Below are 12,905 nucleotides of genomic sequence, written 5' to 3' on the forward strand. Positions count from 1 at the left end.
CCCTGGGCCAACGATGGCCAGCATTTCATGGAAACTGCGTCAGGATCCAGTTGGCAAGTATGTCTGCAAAAAGAAAATAAACAGTCAGTATTTCATAACATGAAAAAAGAAAAAGAAAACAAGGTCTGCAAGTAAAATACCCACTTGATATCAAGATAACCACAAGGTCGTACACAGCCTATAGGCATATTGGTGTCAAAAAATGGCCGCCCTTTATAAAGGGAAATGACATCAGACGCCAAGATCTCACCAACCAATCATATGAGACCAGTGAACTAAAGGGCACATTCGAACAAAATACACAACAGTGTTCTGAATAATCAGAAAAAATGACACCAATCAAGGCGAGTATTAAGTCCTTTAGGTTCAAGGGAATTAAGACTGGATGGACCGTGCAGGTCTTTTTCTGCCGTCATCTACTATGTAAGTTTAAAAATCCATCTCTGCTCAGATTGAAATAGGATGCATCACCGGTCCCCTCCTCTGCCAAGGGGGGGGGGGGGGGGGGGGGGCGCATGTTGTAAAATCAGACAACTTAACTGCTGAAACAAATGACCCTGTTGAAAACAATGCATGGCCAAAGGGAGACCGGGCTTGTTGGTATGTATGGAACTTCTATGCTCTGTCAAACGTGTGACCAATGCACAAGATGCCTGTCCCACATAAACTATGTTGCATGGACAAATTATGCAATAGACAACAAAAGCAGATTTGCAAGATGTCTTGGTTTTGAGAAAATGTCTTTTGTGATCCACCGAGTTAATAAAAAAATGTGGTCTCAATCATAATCCCACATCCCTCTGCTGCTCCATGTGATCTTGGGCAAGCCACTTAACCCTCCATTGTCTCAGGTACAAACTTAGATTGTGAGCCCTCCTGGGACAGAGAAATATCCAGTGTACCTGAATGTAACTCACCTTGAGCTACTACTGAAAAAGGTGTGAGCAAAATCTAAATAAATAAATAAATACAGAACAAGTATTACATTTGAAATCATCAACTGGTCCAGTGTCCAGACCAGGTTGTAATTGAGGAGGCGGTAAGACAGCAGGGCTAAAATGTTCCTTCAAGTTCCTCGTGTGGCAGAAAGAAAAGCCTAAACCCACTTTGCTAAAAATAGGTATAGTCTGCACCAGGTCCCAATGTTTCCTTACCGCAGGAACTATGTGACTTGACAAGAAATTGTACTGCATGACATATGTAAGCCACATTGAGCCTACAAATAGGTGGGAAAATGTGGGATACAAATGTAATAAATAAATAAATATGTGAGTGTGAGATCATCCTCTGAAGATGTTTGTGTCCTTGGTGTGAGCAAAAAATCCCAGTGGTTATAGCACGCTCTGCGATAGGCGACACGCACTACCGCTAATGGGTAGCCTCTTGTCTTGCTGGACTCCTCCTGGTCCCCTAAATCCGGTATTAGCTGCCTTTCGCCATTTGGTTCTGTCTATATTCCAGCATATTGAACAGGCTTCCTTCAAGAGAAGGTTCTCTAATTTGACGAAGATGGAGAAGCTCACTTTTGAATCTTTGAAAGCTAACTCTAACATTGTTATCAGGGGTGCTGATAAGGGTGGAGCTAATGTCGTGCAGGACTGCCGTTCATATGTCTCTGAAATCTACAGACAATTAAAAGTACAGACTGATTATCAAGTTCTATGACACCTGAATTACAGAGAATCATTTTCAATGTCACCAGTGAAGCCTGTTTAACTAATGGCTAGAGCAGCAGGCTAGGAACCAGGCAAGCTCAGGTTAAATCTCACTGTAGCTTTTTGTGATATTGGGCAAGTCACTTAGGGGGTCTTTTACTAACGATTAGCACATGCTATCTGCACAGGGCCCACAGGAATAAAATAGGTCCTGTGGTAGATAATATTTGCTATTCTTTAGTAAAAGATGCCTTTAATCCTCCATTGCTTCAGATAGAACTTACCTCACTGTTTACTATGCCGCCTGGCAATGCCAACACAGCACATTCAAAGTGAATGGGCTGTGTTGGCATTAGTGCATGGCAACCACTAGCACGGCTTAGTAAATAGGGGGGGTTAGATTGTAGGCTTCTCACACCCCCTCCCGGGGACAAGAAAGATACCTATTGTACCTGAATGTAACTCACCTTGAGCTACAACTATAACTCCCATTTACATTGCACTACTGCTTGGATCAATCCTCAGTTTCTTGGAATTTATTCTGGGCAGAGGCGTAGCCAGGCACCCAATTTTGGGTGGGCCTGGGCCCAACATGAGTGGGCAGAACTCCGCCCTGTCCCACAAGTGATTTGGTCTCTCCCTCTCTTGCCTGCATGCCATATGGTCTCTCAAACATCCCTCCTCCCCTGCATACCTTTTAAGTAGCAGATTTTCACCGGCAGCGAGCAGCAACTAATACACACTGCTCATGTTGGCCCCACAGCCTTCCCTCTGACGCAACTTCCTGTTTCTGCATAGGCGGGAATATATCAGAGGGAAGGCTGTAGGACTGGTGTGAACAGCATTTATCAGTCGCTGCTCGCTGCAGGCGAACATCTGCTATTTACAAGGTATGCAGGAGGGACAGTTGTTGGGAGTTTTTGGCTGGTAGGGCTTGGGGACCCCTGCCAGCCACTTCATAGGTGTGCTGCTACTGTGTGGGCCTGAGCCCACCCAGGCCCACCCTTGGCTATACCACTGATTCTGGGATCCAGGTTGAGACCAATAAAACTGTGAGGCTCAGGCCATTGATGCAAAAATTACTTTCTCCATACCATCTCCCCTTCCCAATAAATGAGTCCAGGCCAGGTTTTGTTCTGAATCAAGGAATTACTGAAAAGGGTTGTTGATAAACTCAAATAATGGCAGAGTAGGGAAAATATTATACAGTTAGGGGTAAATATTGAGCCGGCAGTGGTGAGCACCTTTTTTTTAGCTGCCATGGGCTTTGTACCCCAGTATTCAATGCTTGGTTATGTCTGGGCACCAGGGGCGGCCCAACCATTAGGATACTTGAAGCGCAGGCCTCAGGCGGCACTCTCCAGGGATCAGTATCTCTCCACTCTTCTGGGAGCTGCATCTCCCCCTTCCTTCTCCACCCCGTTTGCAGCGATTACCTGTTTTGTCATGTTCCAAACCCAGCAACGGCAGTGATTCCCATACACTGCCCTGCTGTTGGCACCTGCCTCTTCCCTTTACTGCAGCCACCTCTCTGATGTAACTTCCTGTTTAGTCAGAGGCTCAGGCAGCCTCAGTAAAGGGAAGAGGCAGGTGCCGGCGGCAGGGCAGCGTATGGGAATCGCTGCCGGGTTTGGAATATGACAAAACAGGTAAATGCTGCGAATGGACTGGAGGTAGGAAGGGGGGCAGCATCTCAGCCTGGGGGGGTGGCATCTTAGCTCTGCCTCAGGTGGCATCTTGTCTTGAGCCAGCACTGCTGGGCACCAGCAATGAATATCTGGATATGTGCAGATGGACACAAGGAGTTAAGGCCAATATTCATTCTATGGAGTTTGTTTTCTTTTCCATTTTTCCATTAATATTTTCAACTTTTGTAAACTGCCTTGTCTCATTTTGCAGTAAAGGTGGTATATAAACTTTTTAATAAACATGAAACTGGACTGTTTTATGCGCTCCAATTTGTCTGGTTACTTTATGCTCTTATGTGATTAAGTGCCGACTCTGCTCCTGGACCGTCCGCAACATAACCAGTTTCAGCTTAGTCAACTAGAGGGTTAAGTACTGCTGAATATCAGCGGTGAGCCCTACCCAGGCAATCTGAACAGCCAGGAGCCAATCACTTTGAATATCGACTCCTTACAGTCATGTAGGAGGTCTTTTACTAAGGCGCACTCACGTTTTTGGTGTGCGCTAAAATTGTAGGCGCACTAAATGTTAGAGACGCCAATGCATTCCTATGCCCACAATTTTAGTGTGCACTAAAAAAGTGAGCGTGCCTTAGTAAAAGACACCCTTAGGATGCACTTGGACTCTCTCACGTGGGTGGAGAACTCCTCATCTCTCACCCATTTCCCCAGCTAATACAGCTGGTCTGAACTCAGATGTGGTCACAGGTGCAGTCCCTTGTTGCTGCCTGATTCTCTCTGCCCAAATCCAGGGGGCATCTACTGTATCCTCTTCCTTTTCCAGGATTAATGGCTCCCTGCTGCTTTTTAGCATTCCCGAGGTGCTTGCTTTCTTTTTTACTCCCTTACTCCTCTCTGTTAGCAATAATGCAGTGGCTTATCCAGCAATAGACTCCCTCTCCTCCAGGGGTGCTAGTTTAGAAACCCCAGACGTGCATCTTAAGGGTGCAACAGCTTTGAGCAGCCAAAAACTCCTTCCCTGTTTTGTATGGTACAATGGCTGGGGGAATCAAGGACAAGATTACAGTGGGGCTGGAGTTAAATACCAATCCAAAAGATGTCTTTTACCACTACATTACTGGTCAGGAGAGCCTTCCCCTTGTTCTAGAAATTGCAAGGGTATGAAAGGGTTACAACACAATACTGTTATAGAGGTCTCTATGATCCAAGTAAGGCAGAACCCTTGGGGCCGCTATGTGTAGGGTTACCATATGGTCCCAGAAAAAGGAGGACACATTGATCCAGTCCAGGTTTTGCTTCCATTGAAAGCAATGGATGTAAAACCCAGACTGGCTCAATCTGTCCTTCTTTTTCTGGAGTCATATGGTAACCCTAGCTATGTGTCTGTCTCACTCTTGCTTATTCATGAAAAAAGCATTTTTTTTTTTGCTTTTCCATAGACAGCAGGATTGATCAGGCTCACAATCCCTCCCAGCTCCCTGAGAATTTCATAACCTCTTGGGTTATGGAACTAACTATGGAGCTGAGAAAATTGCTGTGCTGAGCTCTGAGAGAGAGATGTTCTATCCCGTGACTATCTCCTTGGTTAGCAACAGTGCTTTATATGTATTTTTCTTCTCTTGTAATTTATATTGCTGTAGATGGGGTATTTAAATAAATAAATAAATAAATAAATAAAATGCTGGGTGTCCCCTGTAAAGGAGCCATCTTGGGTCTCCTAGGGCTGCCCCGGGGTCTGCTGGCACTTTGGGGGGGGGGGGGGGGGGTTACATGCAAATGATGTGAAATGGTGCCTGTTTATGGTTTAAAAAAATAGAACATGGATTGGATTCAGGAAAATGTGGCCTGGATGATGGTATAATTCTTATTAAAGTGTAATGTAATTTATCGTGTCTTTTGTATGGAAATCCATTTTCTCCATACACTTTAATGGGAAAATTTGATTTCAAAATGGAGTTTGTGGAAAAGTTTCCAAGCTGTAAAACTTAGTTCACCTGCCACAAGCTAGTGTCTGATTGGCGCTGCTAGGTCAGATGGCCTAGCTGCAGTCCTGTTGCTAGGGGGAGACAGAGCTGGTGACCAGGAGAGAGGAACTGAAGACACAGGAGAAGACAGACCTGTGTGTGTGGAAGGTGCTGTGCCTGTGTATGTGTAAGAGTTGATTTATACAGGAGAGAGAGCTTAAATAAAGAGTTGTCTGATACAAGGTGAGAGGAACTAAAGACACAGGAGAGACAGGACCGGTATGAGAGGTGCTCTGTCTGTGTGCTTGGAAAATTGAGTGTGGATGAGGAGGAAAACCTCAATAGAGTATAATTTGACTGAATCAGAACACCTGGTGAAACAGAGAGAGTGGAATTCAGTAAAGCTGAGAGACTGAAGGTACAGGGGAGATATACCTGCATGAAAGATGATCTGCCCATGTATGTATAAGAAATTTGTGTGACTAGACAGGCTGATAATCACACTGAAAATCACAGTATACTTTATAAATTTGCTAAGTGGTTATACAGAAAGGCTTGCCTGAGTTTGAAATAGGCTATAAGCTGTATAATAGCCTGCTGGTAACAAGTGAAGGTGGCTAGTGACAGTGAGTGTGCAGGAAAACTGCTGTGTTTCTGCTGATCTGTCTCAGAGCAGAGTTGTGGCCACAGCGCATTTGACTGACACTTTGAGTGCAATACATATGTGTTAATGGGTGGTTGTACTGAGGGGTCTGCCTGAGTTTGGAGGGGCTACAAATTGTGTAGAAGCCTGTTGGTGAAGGGTGAGTGTGCAAATCTGGTGTGTTCCCACTGACCTGCCATGAAGCAGGGTTGTGATCACCTTGCACCGGTCTGCAGTGAGAATTGGTGCTGATTAAAAATTGAAACAGGACTGTTGTCCTTAGCTGAACTGCTGTGTATGAGGGCAGTGAAGTATGAAATGTGTGACTGGTTACAAGGTGTGATTAACATACATGGAAGTGTGTTCCTCATTAGGCAGGGAAAAGTAATAAGGCAGGTCCTGCAATAGGGAACATTAATTATCTATTGATTTACTCTAGATAGGTTGGCCACATTTTGATAACAAAAATCCCTATAAAAATTCCCACAGGATAGGGAGACAGGGTTTCTTTTGGTTAACCAGAGTACAGGTACAGAGGCTGTTGGGCAACGAAAGAGGACCATCGTAGGACCGACACGTGCACCAACTACCACAAAAGTCCAAAGTTACCATCATTCAAGAAAGTTCAACTCAAGCAGCTAAGTACAAAAATCACCATCTACACCATTTCAGAGACTTTAAACTTACACGTAAATACTTACCTGGAGGTTTATGCTGAGATTCAGTTACATTGCAAAGTGAAGGACGTGGACATCTGTAAGAAAGCAATTGAAACAAAGAATCAATTTTCTTGTTAAAATTTCATAGTTAAAGTAAATTCTGAGTAACAGAGAAAGTAATTATTTGTACTACTTATCTGATTTGTGGTGTTGAGAATTTCAGAGGAAAATTTATTGATTGAAAGTTGATACATTTTCTGAAAAGTTAAAAAGAAACATCTTGTGCAATAAATTATTATAATTTAAAAGTTAGTGTGCAATATTATCATTAAAATTTTGTAACATCTAGGGAAATTCGCTTAACATCTTGTATTGCACACTGTATAATATACAGAATTTCCCCACCTTTCTTTGTACCTTCGCCAAGTGGTGAGAGTTTAACGTGGGACCCTACACCGTGATTTTACCATCGTACCACCCTCTTTAAAAAAACCTCACCCATAGGGGATCTACATTACTTTACCCATTACTTGTGGCATCATGTAAACAACTGTTATCCTAATGCTTCCTGAGTCAGGATTATATAATGTTCCTGAAAAAGAACACATTCAGCTAGAGAGCCAAATAAGTTTTCCCTAGACTATAGTCTAAAGAGTTTGCTGACCCCCCTCTTCCCTCACTGAATGTTTGCTCATTCCTCCTCTAATCTCTATGCTTGGCTGCACTTGGATATTTGCTGGCTAAGTCTCATAATGTTTGTTCATATGTTTTGAGAACTTGGCTCTATCTTATTCCATTCCTGATCTTCTGTCTTCCAGGATGGAGGGAAAAGGACTGACTCCAAGACCAGAACTGAAATGCGTCCGTGGATTGCCCCTAATCAAGTATTTCGCTGAGAATTGGGAACAGGTGGAGAAGTTCCAGGCCAGGCCTGATGACTTACTGATTTCCACTTACCCTAAAGCAGGTAAAAGAAACCATTTATCCCTGAGGGTAATACTCTTACCTTTCAATCAAAGCAGTTGAACCTTGCATTCCCCCTTTGAAACCATAATCCAGAGAAAGAACTAATCACTCTTGCCAGAGGCCTCCCCCTCAAAGAACTTCTAACCTAGAGAGACTCAACTTGCCTCCCTACTACCCTCCCCAGAAACCCTCTAATCTATAGAGACCCATTCACGTTCCACCTGCTTTTCTCAGTGATTCTTTGGCCTGTGGCCTCTGAGCAGGACTCCAACCGGTCTCTTCCCAGCATCCTGAGCAATCCAACCTCAAGATCCTGGGCCCCTTTTCCACTCAGGGTGAGCTGGTTCTCAGTATGCAAATTGTATGCAGATTAGCCTGCTACCCTTTCTCGCTCAGGGTGACCTGGTTCTCCAGAGGCAAAATTAAACAGGTCTCACCAACAGCATATTCCTCAGGCAATTCTTTATTCCTGCCCCTGGGCACACTTCTTCTAGCTTAAATACTTTATACTTTCACATGTTTTCACACAGCCTCCCCACACAGATACCTGGGCTCAGTACTAACTTCAATACTTTGGGGACTTCTAACCCCAGGCTTTGCAGCCTGCTTCTCAGTACTGGGACACACAGCCCCCCCCCCCTCCTTTGGACACACAGTCCTGGACACACAGTCCTACTTCTTCTTCGGACACACAGTCCTGGACACCCAGTCCTTCCTTCTTTGGACACACAGTCCTGGTCACACAGTCCTTTCTTTGAACACACAGTTCCTCTAAGTACTGAGGCTACACAGTCCAACACTAATGCTTTAGGGACTTCTTACCCCAGCCTGCTTTTCTCCCTTGACCACACAGTCCACCACAAGTCCATAGGGTTCAGCCAGTTCTTTCCAGGGGGATCCTCTTTCATCAGCTACCAGCTCTCTTCCTTTCACAACTCAGGTGGGGTATAAAGTGGTTAATAGCCAGGGTTGCCAGCTGGGAAAAATTTTCCCAGCCCCAAATGAGCCGTAAACCTGCCCAAAAACCGCCCGTAGCCAATCCCTGTCTCCCGCATCACCAAACCCCGCCTCCCATGTCACTAACCCCGCCTCCCACATCACTAGCCCTGCCCCCTACATCATCCCTGATGTCACCCCACCCCTAAAAGGCTTCTATTGGTCCAATTTGGACCAATAGAAGCCCCGGAAAAAAACGCCGAACTCGCACAGCGGCGACGGGAAAACCGCCCAAAAAAACGCATCCTGTGGCAGGCGAAATTTTCCCGCCGCCGCTGGCGAGAAACCGCCCAACTGGGCGGTAAAACTGCCCACCTGGCAACTTTGCTAAACAGCACCCAGCCCATAACTGCCTGCACCTGTAGCCATCCCAGGACTCTCCCCGGTCCTAGCGACCTCCATCTATGCACTCCCCTAATGGCACCCTCTAGTGACGCACCCGGACATTCTGGACATTTTTAGGGGAACAGCGCCATCTAGTGGCCTGCCCAGGATAGGACAGCCTCTTACTTATCACAACACCTATCCTTAAAAGCCATTTTACCCTAAGAAATTCTCAATCAAGTCCCATCTACCTTCTTCTGGGATCCCCTAACCCAGAGATTTTTCAACTCAGTGTAGCATACCTCTCAGATTGGTGGGGCTGAGGGAAACCTTTGAGGCTGGTACATAACAGTTATGTTAGTGTCTATGGCCAAAATTACTTCTGGTTCTCCCCAGCTTCCCTCTTATGGCACACAGACATAAGGGTCCCCTGACATTGAACTGTTAATCCAAGCTGTTGTTAATGGTTAGGCACAGTAAAGTGAAAAGACAGAAAAAGACTGGAGATCATTCTGAATTATTAATAAAGTCCCATTTTAATGAGCTCTCCTGTAATGTACAAGTATAAACAAGAGAAGAAAAACACAATAAGGCAAGTTGTCCATAAAATTAAAGTGTAGTAGTTACAGAAAGAACCAATTTCATTAGAGTGACAGCTCTGGGTCTCCTCTGAGCAGTATTATCCACTTCTAACTCTAATATCATTCACACTTCTTCACAGACTGGGCAGTTATAAAAATCTCCCCATGATAGCATGAGTCAGGGTTGAGCATTGAGCTTTCACAGAACAGCCAGATTACCATAGATATGGAATTTACATGCAAATTTTTATTTCTTAAACCAAAATATACTGAAACCTGTTTATTGCATAAGCAGGCTGTCTTGCACATATTTCGATAAATCACGCCTAAAAAAATCAGTGCCAAAACCCTCCCATTTATGTGCTATTCTATAAGCCATGCCTAAAGTTTGGTGCAGTATATACAACAGTACGTAAGCGCAGGGGTCACATATAAATTTAGGCATGCCCATATGCACCAATGAAAATGTGGTACAAAGCCTAAATTTATGCGTGGAACCCTCTTTTTCTATAATTGTGCATGCAATTCAAATCCACACCCACCCTCTGCCCCAAAACACCCATGACCATCCCATTTCTGCGCCCCCCTATTCCGGGATGCATGTAAAATTTAGGCACAGATCACGCATCTAAATTTCTGTTGTACGTGTCAATTGATTTTTTTTAGTGCTAATAATTGCTTGTTAAAAAGCCAATTAGTGCTAACTAGCTCATTATTCAATTAAATTACACACACAAATTGGATACATGCCCAAATTTGTGCGTGCAATTTTTGGCAACTTTTATAGAATCAGGCCTATAAGATCAGTGAAAAGTCCTCCCAGGGTTAGCTTCTTGCCTAATCCCAAACAGGATGCAGCAGGTTAAGGACAGCTTTTCTCTAACCCTGGACTAAACCTAGCTTTACAGGTTCAAAGCGCTCAGAAAAAGACTTCCTACCTTGGCAATCTTCTGTTCTCAGTCTGGACACACATATAGTGGAGGCATGCCCTTCCTGGGAACCTCCTGGAAGTCCCTACCAACCTGTTCTGGGCCTCACTGTTCTGTTCTTTCCCTAGTGCCCCGATGATCAAAAAGGACTCAGGGGTCAATTGGAGGCAACAAATTCCTCTCTCTCTCTCTCCCTCTACCACATGGGCGCGCTAGGCATACTTTTGCTGGCAGAGATACCGAGTTCCACCAGCCAAATAAATGGAGTGCTGCCTCTCCCCATTGCTTGTTTCTAGCTCTGAGTAGCATGCTCTGTAAATGCCTTAATTGTGCCTAAGCACTGTTCTGTAAATATGTATATACTAGTAAAAAAGGCCTGTTTCTGAAGCACATGAAACGGGCGCTAGCAAGGTTTTCCTCGGAGTGTGTATGTTTGAGAGAGTGTGTGTGAGAGTGACTGTGTGAGAGAGAGAGTGAATGTGCGATTGTGTGTGTGTGTGTGTGACAGAGAGAGAGTGAATGTGCGATTGTGTGTGTGTGTGTGACAGAGAAAGAGTGAGACTGGGTGCGAGTGTATCTGTGAGAGAGAGAGTGTATGTGTGAGAATGAGAGTGTGTGGCAGGGGTCTCTCCCTCCCTTCCCTTCCTCCCAGTTACAGGGTCCCCCTCCCTCCCACTTCCACAGTTGTCGTCCCTCCCTTCCAGTTCCATGCTCTTTTCCTACAAATTTTAAAACTCATCTTGACTTACCTCATCGGGGTTACGGCGGCCCCCCCTCCCTCCTTCCCTCCCTCCGAATTCCAGGGTCGTCCCCTCCCTCCCTCCGAGTTTCAGGGTCGTCGTCCCCCCCTCCGAGTTTCATGGTCCCTCCCACCCAGTTCCAGGGTAACCCCTCCCTCCCTCCTTTTCTCCTTCCCAGTTCCAGGTTCCCCCCCTTCCCTCCCAGTTCCAAGGTCGTCGTCCCTCCCTCCCTTCCAGTTCCAGGCTCCCTCCCTACGAATTTTAAAACTCATCTTGACTTACCTCGTCGGGGTTACGGCGGCCAGCAGCAGCGGTAAAAGGCATGCAGGCTCGGCCCTTCTCTCTCTGTGAGCTGTGGTCCCACCTGCATTTCCTGTTTCCGCAAGGGCGGGACCAGAGCTCAGAGAGAGAGAGAGAGGGGCCGAGCCTGCACACCTTTTACTGCTCCTGGGAGGTGCCGCATGTGTCTCTGAGGGGGGTTACCCGTCGGTACCGGCAGTGTTGAGGCCGGTTGTCTTTCTGCTTCGGTGAAGTTCTGTGTGTGAATCTGTGTCCGGGCAGGCGGGTTGCGCTATTCTTTGAGTCTGTTGGTGTGCCTTGTGCTGCTATCGTGTGGTTGGTCAGTGTTGCTTGTGACAAACCAGAAAGCACACTAACGTCAGGACAGGAGATGGATACAGCGTTACAGGCAGCACGAACCCTACAAACCCTTCACTGCCACGGAGTCAGCTTCAGAACGTTGGAGGTGCTTTTTATTAAAGTAGATATACTCTACAGGTATGTGAACAAATAGGCAGAACATGGGCAGGACTCACACTTATAGAATACTATAAGTTACATGTGTATTTACTGCATTTAGGCGTCAACACTTTATACCAGCTCTGTGGCTGATATAAGTGCTTGTACCTAAATTGTAGATGTATATTTCACCAGTTATGCTAGTTTTCTGTAAAGGAAAGTAGCTACAAATGTATGCAACATATAGTAAATGACGGCAGATAAAGACCTGAACGGTCCATCCAGTCTGCCCAAGAAGATAAACTCATTTTACATGGTATGTAATACTTTATACGTATATCCGAGTTTGATTTGTCCCTGCCTTTCGCAGGGCACAGACCGTAGAAGTCCGCCCTGCACCGGTTTTATTCTCCAAATACCGGCGTTGCCACCCAATGTCCGCTAAGATTCCATAGATCCATTCCTTCTAAACAGGATTCCTTTGTGTTTATCCCACGCATGTTTGAATTCCATCACCGTTTTCATCACCACCTCTCACGGGAGGGCATTCCAAGTATCTATATATTTAGCTATATCTATATCTTCAAAAAGACCACAGTGCTCATTTTGAAAGCAGATGCTGACCTCAAAATGCCTAAAAAAACATCTGTCTGCTGAAAACATCCACATCCTGATTTCGAAAGTCAGAATTTGGCTGTTTCACACTGCAGTTCTTCCAAATAGCAAAGGGGCGTGTTTTGGGCAGGACTAGGGAGGGCCCAAAAGTAGGATGTCCAACAGGGATTTTTGAATAGGAAGAAATGTCCATGTCTAAAAAGAACATTTTTATTTAGAACTGTTTCAGTCTCATCCAGTTACAAAAAGGTGCTCTGATAAGCAGCTGACCACTGGAGGGATGTGACTCTGGGCAAGTCACTTAACCCTCCATTGCCCCATGTAAGCCGCATTGAGCCTGCCATGAGTGGGAAAGCGCGGGGTACAAATGTAACAAAAATAAATTAAAGCATCACCCCTCCTTAATCCCCCAGTGGTTTCTGTCCCCCTCTGCCTCAGGTGTTATAGAT

General features: G+C 45.3%; 1 protein-coding gene across 1 annotated transcript in view; it reads left to right on the plus strand.

Moving 5' to 3' along the window:
• The window catches only part of LOC115473880 (sulfotransferase 1 family member D1-like), an 87,566-nt gene that overhangs the window by 15,976 nt on the left and 58,685 nt on the right, over positions 1-12,905 (plus strand). Inside the window, exon 2 of the mRNA XM_030209039.1 lies at positions 7,386-7,534. Within this exon, the coding sequence (XP_030064899.1) occupies positions 7,387-7,534 (148 nt within the window). The 5' untranslated portion in view covers position 7,386. The remainder of the gene's footprint in view (positions 1-7,385; positions 7,535-12,905) is intronic.

This window comes from Microcaecilia unicolor, chromosome 7 (assembly GCF_901765095.1).
Source record: "Microcaecilia unicolor chromosome 7, aMicUni1.1, whole genome shotgun sequence".
NCBI classification, from domain to species: domain Eukaryota; kingdom Metazoa; phylum Chordata; class Amphibia; order Gymnophiona; family Siphonopidae; genus Microcaecilia; species Microcaecilia unicolor.